This window comes from Crocuta crocuta, unplaced genomic scaffold (genome assembly GCF_008692635.1).
Source record: "Crocuta crocuta isolate KB4526 unplaced genomic scaffold, BGI_CrCroc_1.0 scaffold36, whole genome shotgun sequence".
NCBI lineage: Eukaryota > Metazoa > Chordata > Mammalia > Carnivora > Hyaenidae > Crocuta > Crocuta crocuta.
The window spans coordinates 7,590,014-7,613,982 of NW_027532203.1; the positions used below are offsets into that span (position 1 = coordinate 7,590,014).

The 23,969-nt window shown below is 46.9% G+C and overlaps 1 protein-coding gene across 8 annotated transcripts in view; it reads right to left on the reverse strand.

The window, feature by feature from the left end:
* Positions 1-352: 352 nt before the first annotated feature.
* Positions 353-23,969, reverse strand: part of ZNF532 (zinc finger protein 532) — a 103,729-nt gene continuing 80,112 nt past the window's right edge. For all 8 annotated transcript variants that reach the window (XM_077777719.1, XM_077777717.1, XM_077777722.1 and 5 more), the window contains 3 exons: positions 4,991-5,103; positions 2,411-2,558; positions 353-957 (listed from right to left, as the gene is read on the reverse strand). In XM_077777719.1, the coding sequence (XP_077633845.1) occupies positions 463-957; positions 2,411-2,558; positions 4,991-5,103 (756 nt within the window). In that variant the 3' untranslated portion in view covers positions 353-462. The remainder of the gene's footprint in view (positions 958-2,410; positions 2,559-4,990; positions 5,104-23,969) is intronic.

Sequence of the window (23,969 nt, forward strand, 5' to 3'; positions counted from 1 at the left end):
TTATGTAGTGAAGTCTAAAAATTAAAAACACTAAAAAAAGGCATCATTTCGGCCTTGTAATTAGTTAACCCATTCAAATCTGTAACATACAAAATGGTTTATTCGAATTCAGGAACTGCCCCTGTTACTAAGAACTTGGTGTTTAAAGAAACGGTACAAAAAGAAAAAGTCTAACCCAAAAAAGAAACCCACAAAACAAAACAAAACAAGACCGAATAAAGAAAAGAGAACCTCAAAACATTTTCCACTAAATACTGATACAAACATGTAACAAAGAGTATAAAAAGTTATTCGTTTAAATATATACAAACTCTTTGAAACTCAAATACTGTGTTCATACTTCTGNTATTGCAACAGCCTAGACAGTACTGTTAACTCTATTATACTGCAAACTTTTTTGTAACAAAAATGTCTCTTTGATTCCAATGTGGACAGGGATCGGCCTTACAGGAAGGTCTGTGGCTATTTCTCGGCGGAACTCACTCTTTTGGACTTAATGAAGGCCATGCCGTGGGTCCGCATGTGGGCGTTTAAGGCAGCGTCCGTCTCGAACGTCTTGGCGCACACCTTGCACTTCCGGTCGGACACCGCGCCGTCGGGCGCCTCGTCCTCGCGGCCGGGCTTGTTCTCCTGCTGCTGCTCCTCACCGGCCCCGTTCTGCTTGGACACGGGCTGCGGCTCCTTGAGCTTGTGCACGATGAACAGGTGCCGGGACAGCGACACGTGCGACGTGTAGCAGAGGCCGCACTCGCGGCACTGGTGGGAGGAGCCGTCCGACTTGTGCTGCGGGATGTGCTCGTGGAACTGCAGCAGGTTCTCGGTGGTGAAGCCGCACACGGCGCACTTGTGCACCTTGAACACGTTGATCTTCAGCTTCTTCAGCGGCTGGGTGATCGCCCCCCGGGGAGGCCTGAACTCCAGGACGGGCTCTTCCAACTTGCGCTTGGGGCTGGGAACCTTGGAGGGGGGAGAACACAGCGGACGACACGCGTGAAAATCGTTGTGCCCCGCGGGGGGCCGGCGGGTGAGCTCCGGGACTCGGGGTTTCCCACGGCGGCCCGTCTGCCCCCCACCCCTGCGGCCGCTCCACACGTGGGAACCGAGCTCCTAGCTACCAGCTCCGGCCGCCTGGCCCAGCAGCAAATTCCCTGCCTCCGTGGAGCAGGACGCGGTACGAGCAGCGGCCCGGGGAAACAAAAGCAGCGCACCGAGTGGGGACGGGATGCAGGGGGGTGACTGGGGGATGCAGTCAGAGATGGCCTCGGCGACGGCGACACTTGAACAGAGGCCTGCTGCGCTGCGGGCAGGCATCCAGGCACAGGGCGCCGGCCTGGGGGACAGCAGGGAGGCCGGTGCGCCCAGCCGTGACCACGCGGGGGGACAGGAGGCAGGGTGCAGGCGGGGAAAACGTCGGGGCCCCTCCTTCCCCGAGACCCAGATGGGGCGCTGCGGGAGCCCCCGCTGGCCCAGGAGCCCAGCGTTCTCGCACACCCACGCCGCTTCCTGGCGCGCTCCTCCCCTTCCGTCCCCATCTGTCTCAATCTGAGCCACACTACACCCCCTCCTTTACAGCTCGCCAGAAGCCCAAGCCAGAGGGACACTCCCTCCTCCCTGCTCTGCGGCCCATCTTTTCTGCCCTGTTGACAGGGCACCACTCAGAAACGGCAGTGACCTGGAGCTGCCCCTGCACTACATCCTTCAATTCCATCCCCACCCCCACCCCACCCCCATCACTAGAGGGGAAAAGATCACAAACTAATGAGAAGCTAGTATGACTTGTGCTCTGATTAGGCTTTACTCAACGATCAACTCCTTGCACGCGCACACACAGATACCCAGGTACCTTCCGGACACAGCCCAGGGCCAAAGACAGCAGACACCTCCTAAATGTCTGCTAAGCTGCTGCCTTGCCGATCGCACTTGCCACACATGTGCCTCATACACACGTTTATATATATACACTGCTGTCTGATTCAAGTTCACTAGCCACTGACCTAAGAACAAGGCAGACAGTTAGGATTTTATCTCTACCATCACGGAGCAAACTTAAGGAGAATCTCTTAATTTTTATTAGGTACCTTTCACAACTGACATACTGCCAACAAGAGAAGAATCTAGCTTTCCACACTCCTTCTGGCTAAGAGCCAATTTCGAGTGTCCACATAAAATTTTATCATTTCTATATGTACGTAGCTCCCTCGAGCTGTTTCTGGAAAGATATAGAAAAACTTTAATACCTTTTAGGAGCAAGATGAAAAGACCAGAATGGGGATACAGGGAGCTGACCTATTACTTTATAAGCTTTGGGCATAATCTTGTGTAACTGCAGAAAAATTAAAATGAAGAGAATGAATGGCAAAAAGCAAGTCAATACAATCTCACTGTAAAGAGAACATTTGCAATGTTTGACCTTGGTATCTTCTTTTATTTCTGCTTCTTCCTCATTGGTGGCTTCTGTCATTTCTTTCAAGTCAGGATCCTTAATACCATGCATGAGTTGGATGTGTTTCTCCAGCATCAACCGTTTCGTAAAGGTGCGCCTAGAGTCTGGGCAGTGCCTGTGGAGCAAAGAAGAGGAGGTGACCTGCTTGCTAACAGCACCCCACGCTGCAGAATACACTCTCTACGGAAAGGACCTTCACCAGCCAACGCCATGCTCAGTGGGCTCAAGATGGTCTGTGTGAGGGATGCCTGGGTGGCTCTGTTGGTTGAGGGTCTGACTTCGGTTCGGGTCACGATCTCCCAGTTCCTGAGTTCGAGCCCCACATGGGGCTCGGTGTTGAGAGCGCAGAGCCTGCTTGGGATCCTCTCTCCACCCCTCTTGCTGCCCCTCCCCGACTCTTTCTCTCAAAATAAATAAATGACTTAAAAAAAAAAAAAAAGATCTTCGTGAGTACCAACGGTCCAAAATGAAATAGCAATTTTGCTATGAATTGCAGTTTCCCATTTGCGAGAAAAATTTTCGCAGTTTCTGTAAAAAGATTTCTGTTGGTTTTTGTGTCTCTATCGGATCAGCCCAATTCAGTTTGGATTTATTTTCAATAATCAGTATTTATTTTCTAGATTTGGTTAAAGTATTACTTGGTGTATAATTCTAGACGGCTTTCATTGTTAACTTGAGGATAATATCAAATTTCAAAAGTTTTCTCTACAATGACTCCATCTTCCCTCAGAATTTACAACATAACAGATACTTTAATGTGGTATCTGTTCCTTCCCGGATTCCTTCACGTGGATGGTAATTATTCCTGTCCACTCTGCCGTAACAAAGAGAGGGCAGGGCGTGTGGCCGTCGAATTCCTCACCCAGGCACAAACACAGTAACACAGCACTCAAATTCATGTGTGCATTCAGTTGACTAAAACGGAGAAAACTCAACAGAGATCCAAAATAGGGCAATCTTTTAAGTTTTCGTTTCATCTTGTGGGGGGGAGGAGGGGGAGACTCAAACCTGTAGATCATGAATAGTTTTTCTTTAGAATATGAATTCGCCATTTTCTTGATACAGTGGACCAAAAACAGGTGAAAGGGAATGAGAAAGGGAGGGAGGGAGGGAGGGAGGAAGGAAGGAAGGAAGGAAGGAAGGAAGGAAGGAAGGAAGGAAAGTGAAGGAAGGAAGGAAGGAAGGAAAGTGAATGACCGTGGTGACTACGGATGTTGTGAACCAGACACCAAGAACCCACTGCAGTGAATGGGGGTGAAAAGCACCTCATGGTCTCAGGCTGAACCAAATCTGCCCTCTAAAGGCTTCTAGAGACTTTGTGATGATTGGCCCCCACGCCCTGATGATTTCGTGTTAGAGGAACCCCCCACTTCCCCCGCCGGCAGTGCCGGGACCCAGTGCCGACACCCAGTGCTGACACCTCGCAACAAAGGAAATCAGTCAGACGATCCAAGCACCTCACTGGCCTACGGTGTCTCTGGCACAAACGCACAGAAGCTGTCCGGGGAAGGACGGCGCCAGGCCAGCCTCCCTTCCTCCCTTCTTCTCAGCCAGGGACCTCCTTCTGCGTCCTCACACCCTTCGGCGCCGTCTCTCTAACATGCAGCCCTGACTCAGGGAACGTTCTCACCTCACCCAAACCACTCCCAGCTTCACCTTCACTGCGGGAGAGTCTAGGCCCCGGGTTTCCTACCCGAGCAACTTTCCCTAACGAACCGAGAGCAGGGAAGCCTGCGGAACAGCCAGCCAACCTTCGCGCGCGTCCCCGAGAACACACGGTACACCGGGCCCTGCTTCGGTCACGTCACACGCTATGTGCCGGCGACATGGCTTCTGGGTCTGTTAAGTCCCCTCTCTGTTACAGGAAGCGCCTTAAAGTAAGTAACCCTGTTATCAGCGCACTCGAGGCATGTTCTGGTGGAGTGGGCGACAGAGCTTTATCGCTAATGATATGACAAGTTCTGAATTTCACATCCAAAGAAGTGGCTCGTGACTGTCCAGAGCGGCACGGCCATCCGTTCGGTGTGCTGGCCTGCCCCTTTCCTTAAATCTGACCTCTGAGCCAAATGTGTGTGCGGAGCAAAGGCTGCCCTCCCTTAGGGATAACTGTCCGGCCAAGGACGGAGTCCATGACCAGGGCCCATCGGGGTCTGCTCTCAACCCATCACCGGACAATCCACCTGCCAATCAATGCTGGCAAATCCCTGTGCTTATAGAGATCAGAAAGAATCTCATTCATCTGTGCAAAGCAATCACTTTTCTAAAACGCTCGGGTATATATACCACGTACCTCTCTCTGGATACCAGGTAAGGGCCCAGGAAATGTACACAGGGTGTGTAAGAGACTCTTCCTGTTTATTTTACTATTTTTAAGTGTCAACGGCCCAATCGAGAAATTGTATGTCCCAGCAGCGGGATGGAACTGAAAAGTGAACTCTAGGACCTGCAGCCCAGTAATGGAAACTTAGCGGTAAACTGTGAAATCCCGTCGAGCGCTTTCAGCACTACCCTTCCACTGTGCTTCCCACGTTAGAAATGCAGACTTACGAGCAGGTATAAACTTTCCTGATGCCTTTGTGCTTGATCCGGTTGTGACGGCACAGGCTGTGTGAGGAGCTGAAAGATTTGTCACACTGGCGGCAAGGGTGTTTTTTCATTTGCTTTATGAGGAGAAAAGAGATTGAGAGTCACTTAAGAGAACAAAAACAGAACTGCTTTAAAAATTAAGAACTCTTCTGTAACGGTCTGCATTATATGGTCATCACTGTTTAGCAATACTAAGACAAAGCTAAAAGATTCTTCGTAACATGTAATAAAAAGGAAGGCCAGGGATGAGGTGACCAGGAAGGGACTAATTTCTGGAGAATGGGATAAACGTGATCGTTAAGAGTAAAATATTACGTATTTTCTCAAAACACTTATAGTTTTGAGTCAACACAAACCTCCAGAAATCTGAAAACATCAAATTTTCTTTGCAAGAGAGATATAAATGTTCTTTTTATACTAGGGGCGCCTGGGTAGTTCAGCTGGTTGAATGTCAGATTCTTAATTCTGGCTCAGATCATGATCTCACGGCTGTGAGATTGAGCCCCCTGGGTTAGGCTCTGCACCGAGCATGGAGACCTGCTAGAGATTCTCTCTCCCTCTGCCTCTGCCCCTCCCTAGACTGTGCTAGAAACAAACAGCTAGCAGATTCTATGCAAAAACGTAATTCTTCAATAAACACCAAATAAAACCATTACTTAATTTGTTATATCCAGAGAGAATGTTAACTTATCCAATATGCCATTTTAAATTAAATCTCTAGCTAATGTTAATAAGCATTTTGACTTCTCCCCCAAGGATTAAGTAACTATTCCTTACATAAGGGAGGAGTTTTCCAAAAGGCCTTTTGAATAGTACCATTTGGTTATTTCAAGGATGCACAGGTTTGAAACCACTTTATGGAGGCTGCCATGAATAAATGCAGCAGGTGCGTGCGCGTGCACGCATGCTCGTGTGTATGGGGGTAGGGGGACAGTGACAGAGCAAGAGAAAGCTATCAAGAGATAAAAATCAAAGTTAAAAGTTTCCTACTTCAGCTATGACATAATTATGTTAATTCCACACATTCTCATGTGGGAATTTTGAAGTCAAATGAGCGGCTTGACCTTACAGCGCGTTCTCTGGGTACAAGATGCAGTGAGGTCTGGAATCAAACAATGTCGTACCACAAGGAAATGAGATTGAGAAGCAACTGTCCACCTTGTGAATAGAACAAACTTTGGCAAAACCCTCATTCAAAATAAGGTTGAAGCAGAAGTTCTCATGTAAAATAACATTACTATTTATGACAGTAAGAAGAGATACGCAAAGCAATTGTGGGCTAAATGGTTAAAGAAAGGATAAAAATATTTTTTGAAGTTTTATTGATTTATTTTTGAGAGAGAGACAGAGACAGCATGAGCAGGAGAGGGGCAGAGGGAGAGAGAGAGAAAGAGAGAGAGAGAGAGAGAGAAGAGAGAGAGAGAGAATCCTAAGCAGGCTCCATACCCACAAAATGGTGAGATCATGACCCAAGCCAAAACTAAGAGTCGGACACTCAACTCACTGAGCCACCCAGGCACCCAGAAAGGATAAGTATTTTTAATAATTGTTTTTATATTAATCACTTGACAAAGATGCCCTTATTTACTGGTAGGCAAATCTATGTAAGTGGTTGTGTTTGGTTCTGGAGACCCCGAAATGGGTTGGCACCTTGTCTCTACGACTCATGCATCGAACCATACGACCCTGGGAAAGTTTCCCCACAAACATCCAGTCCCTAAACTGTTCGGTGGGGGCCACAACAGTGCCTTCCTCGGAGCGTGCTGGGGGAAGAGGGGCACTAAAGGGTCTCTTTCCAAGAGAAAGAGGATTTCTCTTGGGGCACAGAGAAATCCTCAATAAATATTCTTTTATGAATAATAATAGAATACCCAAATTCATTTTAAGAGAGTGGAAAATACTGTCTTTTAAATGAAACACATCAGTCTGTGTTTAAAAACCTAGACAGAGGCAAGGGAGGACATTTCTTCTCCACGCTAAAGATGGAAGACATAGTGTTGCTTTTATCGTTATCCTGAGCACATAATCTGGGATATTATGAGAATAATCTCGTGGGGCAGGGGAAGTAGGGAGGGGTGAGAGAGAGAGGGAAAGAGAGAACAGAGTGAATAACCAACTAATGCCTCTGAGCCACACTCTTTTTCCAAAACTTCCTTCATAAAACATCTTGATCACATAACATAGACAATCCCTAGTCTCTCGATTAGCATTTATGGAGCCAGAGAATAAAGAAGAGGTTTTTTTTTTTTTAATGTTTTTTTATTTTTGAGACACAGAGAGAGCATGAGAGGAGGAGGGGCAGAGAGGGGGGGGGGACACAGAATCCAAAGCAGGCTCCAGGCTCCGAGCTGTCAGCACAGAGCCTGACATGGGGCTCGAACTCACATACCACTCGAATTCATCAGATCAAGACTTGAGCTGAAGTTGGGTGCTTAAATGACTGAGCCACCCAGGCACCCCAAGAGGTTTCTTTACTTTAAGAATCATCATGGAAGTCCTACATTTCACTAAAGCTACATAAATCTAATGTCTAATTCCTATTGAATTCTGCACCTATGAGATCACCCAGAACAGTCAAAACACAAGACATTTTTCTAAAAGTGAGAAGGTTGTAGCAAATCATCATCAAACACGTAGAGAGAATGTACACAGATCTTTCTAACCAGGTAACAAGGGCGATAGGCCTCAGAAAGGCAAACTGAGTTTTCCATGAAGATGAAGGGCTTAAAATTCTGTTTCTTGTTATGGTATCATTATATTAATATTAAATCCAAAAAATCTTTCTGAGATTTTTTTTTTTTTTAAAGTAATGTCTATACCCATTGTGGGGCTCAAACTCACATCCCCCAGATCAACAGTCCCCGTGCTCCCCAGACTGAGCCGGCCAGGTGCCCCCAAGTCAAAATTTTAATAAATATCAATTAAGAAATCCTCAGTAGGTAGTAACTTAAATGGAAGAGCAGCTTAGCTGAATCCGTAATTACTGTTTTCAAAAAGAGCTGACAACGGGTGAGATAGGCTTCTTTTCCAACGTCTTTAGGGAAAAATGCAGAAATGAGTGGTGCAAGCCCAAAACAATGGAGCAGGGTTTCAAATCGCTGGTGACAGGAAAATTACAGGTTCAAACACCGGCTTCCTGATCGAACCTGCTGTGTTCCCATTATCTAAGAAAACAAATGACTCCCTTCTCTGTTTAAGCTTTAAGTACTAACTTATTTAAAGGTGTTTTACCTAATTTATTTTCATAACATATATCTTCAGTGTTATAAGAGTTCATACTGCACTGTATGACACAGAGAGCAAGTTTTACCAACCAAACAAAACCGGAAAACACAGCACTGAAAATGCGTAAAGTACGACTGTCGCTCTGTTTGTTAAGGTCACTCACTGACCCCCTGGTTCCAGTGTAGCGCAGGCCGATTTTGAGGGAACTTGGGCCCTGAGTGGAATTTTTATAGTTAGGTTTTCCTGCTCAATGAGGAGTTATTTTGTTTTTAAATACAGCTCTTTAAAGAAATGGTGGACGAATATAAGCTGCCAGGGTCTGAACATTTCTGAAGATGTTAAATATAAAGAAAACAAACGCTTGAGTATATTTCCTAAACTTTTTCCCTGATTTCCCATTTCTGATTCTTTTACCTTCATTCTTTAGGAAAGCGTTAGCCCCTCTTAGCAAATCCTCTGCTCTGAGCGCCCTAGCCTTGGGCTCAAGGTCTGAGCTCTGGGATTTATGAGGCCTCTGAAGGCCATTCTTTCTGGGTGGCACTTGGTGAATGTGTTCTGGATTGCCCTGGGCCCTCACAACCAGACGCTGCCCGTTCTGATAACTAGTCCCTTCTTGTACCTTGGCTTGAAGCCCTCTTTCTCTCTCAGGTGACTGTGAAGAAGTTAGAGAGAGGAAAGTCCTAACCTCAGACCCTTCTGCCTCCCTGAGGTTCTCTGCCTCCCACCAACATGCAAAGAGCTTCCTTAACTATCATCGCACGCCCAGAATCACCCACAAATTTAGGAAGAGCGGGAGCGGAATTATTCCCAAGCCATGCTGACACATACCCTTCAGTTCGATCACAAACACTTTCTATGAAAAAGGAAAAACCAACCACCTGTACAGACTTCGACCTGCCCCAACGGTGGACCCACAGGATGTAACTCTAAAACTCTGGATGTTTCCGTTCGGGAATCTATTCTACAGATACACCTGCACCGGTACAGTCAGTTCTGTACAACGTGACAACCATGTATCACAGGCCACAAATCACTACAACAAGCAACACCACGCAATAAAAACCAGAGGGCTTCCAGCAAGAACGCAGTTAAGGGCACAACACTCGATCGGTGACACACTTAAGAGCAGCATCCTGTGTAACCGGGCGTGGGAGGGGGTGGCTTGTTGAGATTCTGTGAAGCGGAGGAAGGAGGGTTACCTGAAATCAGAGGGTTGGAGGGAAGGTGTAACCAAGTGTGGACCTGTGTGACTCAACGGGGAGATGAAGTCACTGGTGACCATCTGATGTGAGTACGTATGTTTCGTGGATTCCTGCACAAGTCCATTCCCCGATTTTCTGTGCTCACCGCGTGTTCCTCTCGGGGATGAGGGCACCCAGGTGCGAATTCAGAATCCACATTAAGCTCCAACCCTTCCCTAACAGATCAACTGCATTAGAACAAATCTGTTTCCAACACAAGTGGTCTAGCAGACCGGATTGTACGTACGTACAGTTATGTACACGTACGTACATGGGCAGCACTGCACATGATGGAAAAGACAGGAAGAATTTGGCCCCAAGAATTTGGTCAAGGGAAAGTTGGTCAAACAAAGCATATGTGTTCATATAACAACACTCTTGTCCTGTAAGTGTGGAAAAGAATGGAAGACCCTGATGCACCGATACTAAGAGCTAAATGCACCAATACTAAGAGCTAGATACTACATACGACGGGAAGGGACCAGTGCTGAGAATTATTATATTCCTAGGCTGCGTTGTGCACCCAAAAGAAGTGAAAAGAGAACATACATGCACGTATGATGGTCCCTGAATAAGAGAAACTTCAAGATACATAATAAGAAACGCAGTGGTGCTGGACGGGCAAGGGTAGGAATGAGACACTTTGCTGTGTTCGCAGTTCAACAATGTGACTAGAGCTCATGTAAAAAAAATTTTTTTTTCTTCTGTTGCCTCAAAAAAATTAGAAAGCAGGTTTGCTGAGGTGTAATTTAAACAATGTAAAATTCACTCTTTTTCATGTTCTAGGAGTTCTGACAAACAGACACGGACACAGCAGTCCCATCCGCTGAAAAGTCCCCCGTGCCCCTTTACAGCCAAGCCTGCTTCCTACAGCCAGCCCTTGGCAACCACTCATCTGCTTTCTAGCCTCTGGCTGCATCTGTCCCATTTGTCCCATAAATGGAAGCACACGGTACAGCATGTAGTTTCTGGTCCGGCCTCTCTCACTGGTGCAGTGCGCGTGCAATACACCTGTGCAGTCCAGCGCCTCAGTGACCCATCCCTTCTCACGGCTGGGAGGTGTTCCGCAGAGTCTAAGGATCCGCTCCGCTTCATGAATCTGCGTCCCAGGCGAAGGCCATCTAGGCTGTTTCCAGCTTTTGGAAATTATGAATTAAAGCCCCCACAAACACGCATGTACAGATTCTGGTGTCAACACATGATCTTATTTCTCTTGGGTGATGACTTAGGAATGAGATTATCAAGTTCTATCAACCCTTTTCCCAGAATGGCTGTGCTCTGCGTTTCCACCAGCAAAGGGGCAGAGGTCCAGCTGCCCTGCCCCCTTCCAGCAGCTGGCACTGTGTTTTAGTAGCCATTTGACAGGGTGGCTGGCACTATTTCACTGTGGTTTTAATGTGCAATTCCCTAATGATGAATGGTGTCCAGGTAAAACATTTTCAAGGGACAAAACACCTGCATACATAGATACCTCTTCCTCCAAAGAAAAACCCACACCTCTACACGTTTCTAGTTTTTAATATCTATTTCAAGAGGAATTTCAGTGCCCTGTAAGCGCCTTGAAATCAGAAGCTGCAAATCACTCAGCTCTGTATCCCTGGCATTTGGCATCCAGAAAATATTCAGTAAATATTTAGTGTGTGAATGAATCAAGGAAATAACGGAACACAGAATTGCCTACTGGAAAAATAGGAGCAGGTCCTACAGAGTAATCAGAGACTAGCAAATTTCGGATAGCGTGTTGGACACAGAGCAAGCCCTGCTGGGGTTTGGAAGATGGGACAGACATGAGCATGTTTAAATACTGATAAGAGTATCTGAAAAAACGCAGCTACTGAGGACAGAGGTGAGAGAGGAGTCAGTGAGTGGGGAGAATTCAGACAGGAGGGGGATTTCAGACAGAAGGAAGAACAAGCCTTCCTGTGTGACTGCAGATAAGGCGCCCCCTGTAGACAGGTGCAATGCTTACTATGGTCAGGTGGGCGGGTGACGAAGGGACCCGGGAAACTGAAGGAATTCCTGCCCGTCAGCTGCCACTTCAAAGTGAAGTATACACCTTGCATCTAGGTATCGCAGCCTTCATTTTCCTCCTCTTATTGTTTCCAATTCTAAAAAATAACAAACTAATTACAAAAGAAAAGACTGCCTCTTATCTCCCCAATTGCAGTAACCACTGTCCACCTAAGCTATATATAGCTTTCCCATTTCTCTTCTGAATCCACGGTATATGTGCACTTATAAGGAGTCTATATTACACATCTTGATTTGTAACTTATTTTCATATACAGCTACACATGCTTTGATGTTTCTACATTCTTCATTAGTAACACAACATAGTATTCTATTGTATAAATGGGCCAAAATGTATTTAACTATCTCTCATTAATGACTTAGGTTGTTTAAAATCTTCAGTAATTGCAGACAAAAATTTCTGCAGTCAGGGGCATCTGGATGGCTCAGTCAGTTAAGCATCTGACTTTGGCTCAGGTCATGATCTCACAGGCCATGAGGTGGAGCCCCATGTCGGGTTCTGTGCTGACAGCTCAGAGCCTGGAGCCTGCTTCAGATTCTGTCTCCCGCTCTCTCTCTGCCCCTCCCCCACTCGCATTCTGTCTCAAATAAACATTAAAACAAACTTTTAAAAATTTCTATAGTCAACCAATTATCTCTGCGGTATGAAATTCTGAGAGTCTTTCTAGTTTAGAGGTTATGAAAATGTCAAGACTCTCTGACACTTCTTGCCAAACTGTCCTCAAAAAAAGGAACCCATCGATGTTAGTCAGGGTTCACTCACCAAAAGCCTTCCAGATCACCATTCAACTTTGCCAACATGGTAGGTGAAATATTATAACTGCACTTCATTTTATTTTTCCTCAGAGCCGAGGGATGCTGGACATCTATCCACACATTCCTGAGCCATGTACAGTGAACGGCCCGATCATACCCTTTCTACAGTTTTCTATGGAGTGAAGTCAGGAGAAGAATGGCAGGTGAGGAGGTCAGAGCAAGACCACAGCCCTTGTGGGCCACAGTGGGGACTCTGTGTCATCCATGATACATGACTAGAAGACACCAATGGGTCATCCATGATGCCTGATGGGAAGACACCAATGGGTGTGAGCAGAGGAATAATATGATCAAGGTTGTTCTGTCCGCCAAGTATAGACGCAAAGAACCAGTGTGGAGGCGACAGACTAAGCGCTGTGGGTTTGGAATGTAAAGGTGATGACAAATGACTCGATTTGGCATATACCTCACAGGTGGATCTGTGGATGGGCTGAATGTGGGTGACAAGGGAGAGAAAAAAAGGGGTTACGTTTTGCTCCAAATTCCTTGGCTGGACACTTGGTAGAACAGTTTTACCAGTTACTGAATGGGAAAGTAGGAGAGCAGGAGGCTTAGGGGAGGAGAGGAATCAAGAATTACATTTTGGATACGTTACATTCGAGAAGCCCGTTGGGAGATCTAAGTAGAGACGCTAACTAAGTGGTTAGATTCAAGTGTGCAACTCGGGGGAGCGGTCCAGGCCAAAGACACAATTCTGTGAATTGGTAGGTTAGAGGCGGCATTTAAAGTCACAGGCTTGGATGAGATGTTTCTGAGAATAAAGGGCACAGCGACATTAACAGGCTGGAAAGAGAAGAAAGACTGAGAGGAGCTATCAGTGAGGCAGGATGAGAACCAAGAGGCCAATAAAGAAAGAATTTCCAGAAGAACCTAGGAGACAACCACTCCAGACAGGTCAACTGACATCACTGATAAAGCCAAGACCCCGGGCGCGAGTCCCTCACCACGTGGTTTCTGTGGAGGGGCAACATGCACGGGAGGCGTGGGAAACACAGGGATGGAAAGTGATCTCAGGGACATTTGCTATGAAGGGAAACAGAGGGAAAAAGGCAGTAGGCAGGTGGGTCAGGAAGGCTGTTCTGTCCGGGTAAGAGGTACCGTGGCAAGCTTTAGGATTCAGAGAATGATCTGGGAAAAGCTGAAGATCCAGGTAAAGGTGGACGAGTGTGGCTGTGACACCCTCCAGTGACCAGAAAGGGGGCTGGGTGGAGCGCACAGACAGAGGGGTGCGCCTTCCGGGGACACAGAGTCGCCCTCTGTAACAGGAGAGGGCACAGTATGCACGATCAGAGGCAAAGCAGTTTTCACTGCCTGTCTCCTTCCGTGTAAGGCAAAATCCAAACTTCTTGGCTTTCAAGACGGTCCATCCAAGTCCAATCCTCAGCGCACCATTCTGACCACATCTCCTAGGACTTCAGACCTGCTGCATTCAAAGCCACTCAAACTCACATCTTCTGAAGACAGTTGACACATTCTCCCCTTGCCTGTCAGAAACAGCCTGCCCTTTCCTGGAGGCCCATTCAAACCCTTTGGCCCCCTCGGCCAGCTCACCTCTCAGCCCCTTGGTGGCCTTCCTGACCTCTCCTTCCCTCGCCCACATCCCACACAGCTACCGGAGACACACATTTCAATATGGCGCTTCCTTGCCTAAAACCCATCTGGGGGCCTCTGTACCTTTAATGGCTCAGGTCTTCGGACTTGCCTACCTCGCCAATCCCAACCTCCCTCCACACCCTTCTAGAACTACTGGCAGGCAGTCACCTGGAAGGTCACGCTGCTCTGTACCACACCCATATTCTGCTCTGCTGCTCATACACCGGGTGAGTTCCCCGTGTGTCCTCCAAATACCTACTTAGGCAGTATTTCTTCTGTAAAGGCTTCCCTGGCATCTCCCCAGCCCTGCCAATTCCCCCAAGAAACAGTGATGCTCAAATCCCTGCCTCCTTGTGCCTTAGACGCTACTCTACTTCTTCTCTTCCATGTAGCACATGCAACTCTAAGTTTTAATTTCACTCTGTCCTCCTCAGACCTCTTTCAAGGCTGGACTGTCCTTTATCGTTCTTGCTCTATTCACAGAGCCTGAGTGAGGACCGCGCTGAAATCGGAACTAGAAGCACTTTGCACTTCGTTTTAATTACATACCGCCTTGTGATTCCTCTAAGACCCACTAGTTGTAGCTTTTAAACTATGCATTCAGGGTACGTGGGTGGCTCAGTTGGTTAAGCGTCCGACTTTAACTCACATCGCGATCCCACGGTCCATGGGTTCGAGCCCTGTGTCGGGCTCTGTGCTGACAGCTCAGAGCCTGGAGCCTGCTTCAGATTCTGTGTCTTCCCCTCTCTCTGCCCCTCCCACAGTCATGCTCTGGCTCTCAATAATAAATAAACATTAAAAAAAATTTGTTTAATAAGAAACAATTTTAAAAAATGGTATACACAAAAGAACAAACATGATTAAAAGCTAAACATCCCCAAGGTATGAATGAATGGCCTATTCTAAATAGCTTCAGAATTGACATCACTCTTGTAATATGCAAGTGCCCAGAGCAAACCAAAGACTGAAAACGAGAAATAAACAGGAAAGATTAATAATCTGAACAGGTTTAAAAAATATATAGTATAATAAATCTCCTATAAAATAACTGAGGTTTTCTACAGAAAAGTACTAAGATTACATATAAATTATAACCCAATAAAGTTGCTTTTTAAAAAAAAAAAAAAAAAGGCTCCACATCCAGAGGAGAGCCCAAAGCGGGGCTCAAATTCACGACCATGAGATCAAGACCTGAGCTGAGATCAAGAGTCAGACGCTTAACTGCCTGAGCCCCCCAGGCACCCCTAAAGTTGCTTTTAAAAAAAGATATTCACTGAAGAAACATGTAACAACATTAGCATATGTACTAAATAAAAAATGGTATAATTTTCACTCCGGGAAGTCTTAAAACATTTTACCAGGATATATTTTAAAAAATAATAATGTTTCATAGGTATTTTACTCTCTTCATCTCTTCCTGTTAGCTCTGGATGTCCTATGTGCCCACAGAATTGGACACTCCCATTCCATGTACATGAATATCACCCAGCTATGCAGGGTAAGTCATAAGAAGCAAACCCGCTTACCCAAGCCACCCCCCACGCTCTCCTCGAAAATGGCCTTTTGCACAGGCAAGTAGCCTTCCCCCGAAGTCTGGAGTACTGTGGGTCATCAATTCTGAATTCCTTACTGAGAATTTCATATCTAGGACACAAGGGGGAATCCTCTGGTCTTACTACATCCATGAAAATATAAATAGATGGGCAGTTAGAAGAGCAGAGTATAGGAAACTCAGACTACATATGTCTGAAAATATCAAGAAAAACAATTTCTGACTATGAAACTATCCAAGTTTCTACAAAATGGAATGGAGTGGTTTGAGGGAAATATTTAAACACAGAGTACAAATTTAGACCAGAGGTTGGCAGACTTTCTGTAAAGGGCCAGACAGTACATATTTTAAGCTTCGCAGGCCATGGAGTCTGTCGCAGCTACTGAACTGTGCCTTGCAGTTCGAGAGCAGCCACGACGGTACATAAATGAGTGGGTGTGGCTGTTTCAATAAATTATTTACCAAAACAGGTGGCCAGCCTGTGAACCCTAGTTTGCCAACCCTGATTTAGACCACCGTCTCACACTCTTACAGAAAACAGAGCCAAGTCAATAACTGAGAACCAATCCCATTTAACACAGTAGGTAATCAATCGAGAAAAAAACAAGCCGGAACTATAAAGTAAGGGGAAGGGTTTGTTTTTTACAGGACGTGCAGGGAACACGTCCCGAGAGCCACCAGTATCGTGGTGCTGTGTCTTGATGATTGAGGTCACGGCTTTGAAACACACAGCGTTCCTAAGGCCAAGGATGTGCTAGCTGCTATGTCTGCTTAAAACGACAACAAACAAGGCCAATCTTCTAACGTTCTGGTTAGAAGACTAGCCGGTTTGCTGAGGACGTTGTGCGACTGAGAAAGCGAGACAGCACTGTAATCAGGGCAGAACAAGGACAGGCCGAACCCGGAGCAGACAAGGAACGTGGCCCACCACAGTTTTCGTGCCCAGAGCCACGTCAGGCACTCAGGCGGCGGGAAAGGAAGGTGCGGGGCAAAAGGCGGGGGCTGTGACAAAGCTGCCACCACCGTGGCAACGGAACTCAAAAATGCCCGCCGGGGTGTCGTGGGGTGACCACAGGCTCGCGTCACCTTGGGACGCCCTATCCACCGCCACCGACCTGTGGTGATCCGAGGCAGAGCTCCGCTTACAGACCCTCGGCAGACCCCGTGCCTCCTCCCTTTCCGAAGACTCGGGCTCCCATCTTCCTACACCATTTCATTAAAGCCCCTCACGCAGGAAGTTCTCGCACATCCTCTTAGTCTCTCTCACACTGAGGAAGACAGCACTGACGGGTGGTGTCAGCTGCGCACTGCCACAGTTCACCGACTCGAAGACATTCAGCAATCAAAAGACCCGAGTATGAAAAAAGTCTTTGCTGCCAGTTTCTCCCGGGTCTGGTCCAGCTTCGCTCCCCTTCTTCTGCTTCAAAGGGTTTGTCCCACCTTCTAAGCCTCTGGTTCCTCACGTGCATGCCTATAGATGGCGGGCACATCACTCCTGTTACTTCTCTTCTCAGAGAATCCCGTCCTCAAGAGAGGATCACGGGAAAGAGTATGTAGTATGTTTCCTCCTTCTAGTGATATTTTTAATACAACCTTTTTGTCCTTTTCAATTAGAAAACTATCTAGGGGCGCCTGGGTGGCTCAGACGGTTAAGCATCCGACTCTTGATTTTGGCTCAGGTCATGCTCTCACGGTTTGTGAGATCAAGCCCTGCGTCGGGCCCTTCACTGCCAGCACAGAGCCTGTTTGGGAACCTTTCTCTCTCTGCCTCAATCTGCCTCTCCCTCGCACTCTCTCTCAAAATAAACACTTTTTAAAAGCAATCTAAATAAATAAAAGGTCACTGTGAAAAACCTCTTTCCCCTACAATCACTATTTTATAAAACTACAGCATAAAAAAATTGAACTTATACTGTCTGAAAACTTCAGTGGAATCCTTCTAAGATTATTTATTTCTACAAATCAAAAGACAAAAGAAACCGGGAGTTCCTTTTCAAGATAATCACTGTTTTTTATCAGACGATCTGTTAGAAATCTGTAAACAAGTTGGAAAAGCAAGCAAGCAAGCGAGCATGAGCACGGAGATCAAAAAAGCTACCATTAAAACTGCCTGAACAGGCTATGTTCTCCCTGGCTCCCGTCCTACACCATATATTGATCTTTCCAGATGTCTAATTACACTGTATTGATGAGGCCCTGCAGGCAGGGACAAGCAGCTAAGCCTGAAGGCCTGAGAACACCAGCCACCCCACCGCAGGGACCGGGAAGCCGCCCTGAGCCACGCCCGAGGACGAGCCACCAGGCAGCCGCGGGAGGTCCTTCTGTGTGTGGCTCCTTGGTGCTGGTTCCAGCTTTGCAATCCCGAGGCTCTGAGTGGCTGTGAAGGTAAAAGGACTCTGTGGATTCACTCGCTCGTCCCTGGCAAGCCTTCCAAACTCTTATTTGCAGCAGCGTGGGCCACACACACCGGGCAGTAGCGGGGATGTGCTGAACTCGCGAATGAAAGCACTAGACAGTGTCTTCCTCTTTGCTCCAGTCTCGCCCCAGCTCTGGCCCTTCTCCTGCCAAACGAAAGCCTGGTGTCGCCCTTAACCTGGAAACCCACGCCCTGACCTCGAGGTGGCGGGAAGGACTCCAGCCCAGGCCCTGGCACAAGGGTTACAGTCTGAAAAACGTCCCGCGATCCTTCTGGGTCTGAAGTTTTGTCTGTAAACTGAACTGAGTGGGAATTCACGAGCTCTCATCACCTCCTAGTGCTAGTTTACAACTCTCTATTAAGTCCATCGTGGCTAGATTGGCTTTTTATTTCCTCCGCCGCCCCTACTTATAGCACCGTAAAATGATTCCCTGGTTGCCCTGGGATTCAAGGTAGTATCAACTCATAGACAGAATCATATGCTTAATTCTTAAAATAATCTAAAAGTCTGGTCTGCCAGTTGGATTTAGGGATATGTTTTCATGAAGAAAATTATGGAAAGATGTTGCATTCAAGGACAATTACATCAAAGTCTCCGCAGGTAACTTAGCAGAACCACAATACTGTACCAATATTCTAAAGCCAAAGGCCATGGTCAGCACGAGCTGCTAAGGAAACCTAACCCCAGGGCATATCTGGGTACCTCGAGTCATGAAAGAAATGACTGTCCTTCCACAAAAAGGGACTGAGCTCTGACAGATGACAGGCGGAGGGGTTTGGGGGGACATGGGTTTGGGGGGCGGGGGAGGCAGAGAGAACGGAAACTGCTGCAGGCGATATTTTTCAGCAGCAATGTCCTTAAGCCAGCAAGGCCTGGTAACATTTGCCCAGAGCAGACGCCCCGCACCTCGTAGTTCCGCCGTCCGGCAAGAGCGCCAGCCCAGCACCAGGGGAGCCTGGACCTCCTGAGCTTCGAGAGATAAACAGGAAAAGCCCAAGGAGGAAGTGTCTTCTTCAGACCAAAATAACAGCAGCCCCGGTGGGCACCACACCGCAACTGCCCGAGTGTGCGTAAACATCTGAGTCACTGTGGTGCTGGACGGCACCCCGTTTTGACCCGTTGCCGCCTGCACGCCTCGCTGGGGGCGGACTTTTTACAAGAGCGCCGTGCGAGCGCTACTTCAAGTGCAAGGACGCAACTTGGTATCTACAGCGCCCGTGCTTTAAGTGATTTTCCAGCGCCTACTAGGTCAGCCCACACTGACCCACACTCTCTGGGCCCATAATTCCAGCCAGAGGCTTACCTCTGCCAGGTGGCACTGTGAAACCCAAGGTGCAACCTACGGTCACCAGACGAGTGAGGGTGGCTGGCCACGCTGAAAGCCCCGACATCAGCACAGCACGGGCGGCTGCGGCGCACTTCAATTCACCCCGCGGTACGGACCACGCTCCTACTTTTTACTCACCGGGATGTCCCTGCCCTTGGGGACATTACGCTGCATTGAAAATGGAAAAAAACCGAGGACCCCCCCATAGGTATTGTGACCGCAGTGGTCGCAGGTGCGTGGGGCAACACGGGGGGAGGAGGGGCGGCGGGCCCCACCACGAGCTGCATCCGAACAGGAGCTCACCAGGCGGCGAGGCGAGGAGAGGTTTCCCGGCAGAGAGAACGAGTGGCAAAGGCGAGGAGGAAAACGGCGTGCGCGGGAGCCCCGGGCAGCCGTGTGTGGTGCAACCACAAGGGAAGACGCGCGGGGTGGGTACGGAGAAGGCCGAGGCGAGGTGGCCAAGGGCTTCGCAGGCTCCACGGTCAACAGGCAGGGGGGGCCCACCCATGACAGACAGACTTGTTCTCCCGGATCACCGCAGCGGCTGCGTGGGCATCTCCCCTAAAGTCCCGTTACCTGCTGGCGGGTCTCCTCTCCCGGGCTCTGACCACAGGGAAACTGGTTCAGTCGGGGAGCCCCCGCCAGGCCCCCCAGCAGCTCCGGCTGGAGCTCCCCCAGAGCCTAAACCCTAAGAGACTTTCAGAAGCAGGCCAGTGGTCTAGTCACTGGGACTTGAGCCATTGACGCATCTGCCTCCTACCCTGTGCTAATTTTATTGTACACCTCTTGGTTTGGGGTTTTACACTTCACAACCAATGGAATGTGCAATGACACGCCCTGCCACACAGTGAAATCTGACAACGTGCACCCCACGACAATAAAGGAAGTTAACACGGGAACGCGTGGGTGGCACAGTCGGTTAAGTCTCATAACTCTTGATTTTGGCCCTGGTCATGATCTCACGGGTTCAGGAGTTCAAGGCTCACATGGGCTCTGTGCTCACAGGAGTGGGATTCCCTCTCTCTCTATGCCCTTCCTCCTCTTGTGCTGCCTCTCTTTTTATTTCTTTATCTATAAATAAATAAAAGCTAAAAAAAAAAAAAAAAAAAGATTTACCTTGCAAATTCCCTCCCAGATTCTTGCCCTATAATCAAAAGTCACTGACAGGAATGCTAGGTAAAATCCGATCCAAAAATGTAGGTTTCTCCCAACAGAGTCAGCTGTCAGTTTAGTATTTCATCCAGGTCCTTCTATGGTCTCCTACACAAAATAGTAGTAAGTGAGAGACTCTTAAAAGCTACTGAAACCCAGTCAGTCTCTCTCTGGCATTATTTCACCTACCACCAAGTACCTGGGAACAAAAGGAAATAAGATTTACCTGGCAATCACCTGTCCCTAGTCTTTGTCAAATTCTTTTTCCGAGTGCTCAGAATCCAGCTACCCAGCAGTCTGGTCTCTGAAATGCCTGGGTTCAGTAAGGTGGAAGGAACTTATCTGCCATGTTTCAGAATCTACCCAACTTTCTCCTTTCAGACAAGCACACCCATTTTCCACGATTAAAATGTATCCCTCAGCCCCACATACGGGGTTGGAAAAGCAAAATTTATTTACACTAGCGAGAGGCTTGCTCTCTCTCCTGGGCATCCATTTCTCCCTCAATGACACTGGTTCCATTTTCTCCAAAGAAACAAAATAGGAGGCAAGTATTTCTGCCTTCTCTTGGTCAACTGTAAACATAATTTTCCAGAAAACAAAGGGTTGTCTGTACTTGTCCTTTTCCTCAATAGTCTAGAAACGTCTCTTAAATATTCCCTCCACCAGCGGGATGTATTTTACAAGCTTTGGCTTACTGTAATTCCAAGAGCATTTGATAAGCATCCATGAATTGCCAAGTACATTATTAGGTCACACTTAGTAACTGGGAGGTCACTCTGAAGCTTCCTGTTTCTTACCCTCATACTCTGTTCCCCCAATTCTAGTTTCCCATGCTAAGTGATCGTCAAAATACACATAGAGATAGTCTCGTGAAGACAGAGGTTTCTCATTCTCAATAAAAGAATCCAGTCTCCTTGGAGAAACAGACGGCTGACTGCAGGGCTGGAATGGGGAAATCACGAGATGTCCCAGGAATCTGTAGATGGGAAGTAGGGAAGTCTCAAAAATGAGGGTGTGTGTAGAAAGGACACAGGAGCCAACTCACAGGAGCTCCCAATGGCCAGATCTAAAATAATTTGAACAAAAAACAAAGAATGACAGTAAGTTAGCTCCTCCTCCCAATTCTAGACACAGAACGTGAACTGGACCACACCTACACCTTCAAAGAATCTCAAAGTGTCTTGTAAGGTAAATCTCAATGGCATCTGAGTCTTATCATTCAGTAAACGGTCCTCGGCTTATGCTCTATTTAAAAAGTTCCATAATGATTCTTCAACGTAGAGGGGTACCTGGCAGCACACGAGAAAATGGCTACGATCATCACAGATCACCTTGTAATTTTCAAGATTTGAACGAGTACAGACAACCTTTACTTTTTTATTTACCGTCAGGTTACGTAAGTGCAGAAGGCACGGTCTGTGAGGATGATGTTGGCTATTACCTCATTGAGGGGATCCTAATTCAAGGTTCCTAGAAGACCCCTCAAGCGACCAAGAAGGACTGTCAGGAGGTGGCTGAGCCTCCAAAATCGTACATAAAATTCTGTATAATTGTACATTTATCTGGGAAAGGGCTCGACGCTGAGATGAGATCATCAGGTTAATAATACATCTCATTTTCCTGGTTTTGTATTTGAGAGTACAGACACAGGGAAGATGAAGGGATTTCTGTGGTCAAAGCCGATTTAAAGCCCAAGCCTACATTCGACTAACACAAAAGCCCTTACCAAATGGGCAGGCGATGATCTGAGAACTTCCTAATCAGTGCCCCCAAAGACAATATGCATAACACCACAAATCATGGATGCTACAATAATAAATCAATTTAGAACTTGTCCTCAAAGAGCTTATGATTTAAAAGGACAGCTAAAGCCTGCCCATGACAAGACAATAATATCAACTGTAGAAAGTGAGTAATTTTAAACTGGTTTCTCAGTATGGAATTTCTGTTAACAATCGCTTCTAAATGTGGCTGCTTTAACTATTTTTTAAATAACAAAACTAAGGAGGTGGCAAGTTGTTTTTAAATGATAACATCTCTCTATATTTTTATGGATCAACTGCCCCAAGGTTTTCTAATTATTTGACTTAATATCAGATCATAACAAATTACTAAAAAGCAAACTAAAAAGGCTTTAGCAGATACTGGATAAGTATTAATAAAAAATTATATATATGCATTAAAGAAATAAAAAACCAGCTACTAAATAAATAACAGAGCTGGAACCGTGTTTTTGAATCTCGAAGACAAAGCTGTTGAGTATCTTTGTTTTGGCGTGGAACTCTGTACAAAATATTTTTTAGTAAAAATTTTTTGGATGGGACTTGAAGAGAGAAAGGAAAAAAAAAAAAGAAACAATTATTGAAATCAAAAAAGGCCAGCTTAAGAGAAGAAGCAGTGAATTATCTTGACATAAAATTTTAATCTCTGCCACGTGGATTTACCCCTAACTTACAATCTTGTCTCCAAAACAATCGTCGTACTAACATCAATAAAGCTCAGGCAAGTTGCTGTAACGTGGTTGGCGGAACGTGTTTATGTTAGTCTCAAAATGATTCTAGACACGCATGTATTTATTTTTAAAGGCAGGATTACAGTATTAAACTCAAGCATCCCTTCAGGGTTCACTGCTTTGGAACAGTCACCTACTGTCAGAACGTGGGAGGATATTTCACCGGGAAATCCAGTAAAATCAGATCTTTCCAATAACTTCACGCCAGATGGAAGTAAAATATTATGCTCTCCTGAGGTGTTTGGCCAGACACAATTTTCAGATCCCTTATACTTTCACATTTATATCTCACCATAATCCAGAGGGACTGGAGGCTGCTTATCGCCTCATGCGCGGTTCTCTCTAGCTACCTACAAAACAGGACACTCTGTACTCACTAAAGTACACATGACTCCCATTTTAAAGAAGAGAAAGTGAAGTCTTAGAGGGGTTAGTTGTCTTCCAAGTCAGTACTCATTCTTGATCTGTTTTTCGAGAAATATTGATTAGCTTACTGTGAGCGAGGAACAGAAGCCCCAAAGCTTTGCTGGATGGAAGGAGGAAAGCACAAAGCCTCTACTGTGAGAAAGCGGTAAGAGGCACCCTTCACAGAGTGATAAGAGATATGGTACAGGAAGCTCTGGCTGCCATGGAAACCTGCAGGAAGAACGGAGCAAGGAAGGCCTTCCAGATGAGGTGACGTCTAAAGCCCAGACCCAAAGGACTGAGAGAAGTCTGGCACTAGAAGGGTGCACTCCTTCAAGTTAAGGCCACCACCCAAAAAGCCCCAGAGGCGCAAGGGCAGACAGTGGGACCGCCACGCTTGTGTCCCATGCCCAGTGGAGGACGCAGCTAGAGGAGGGAGCAGAGGACACGAGGGAGCCGCCGGACGACCGAGGGCGGTGGGGACGCAACACTGCACAATCGGAAAGCTCTCTCTGGCTACAGGGAGAATCATCAGGCGACGATGAACAAAGATCATCACCTGAACAAAGATAAACGGGTGGACTGGAAGGGGAAGACATGCAGGGATGAGGCAGGGGGCTGCGGAGAAGGAAGGAATCACCAAGTCAGGTCAGACACCAAGCTTGT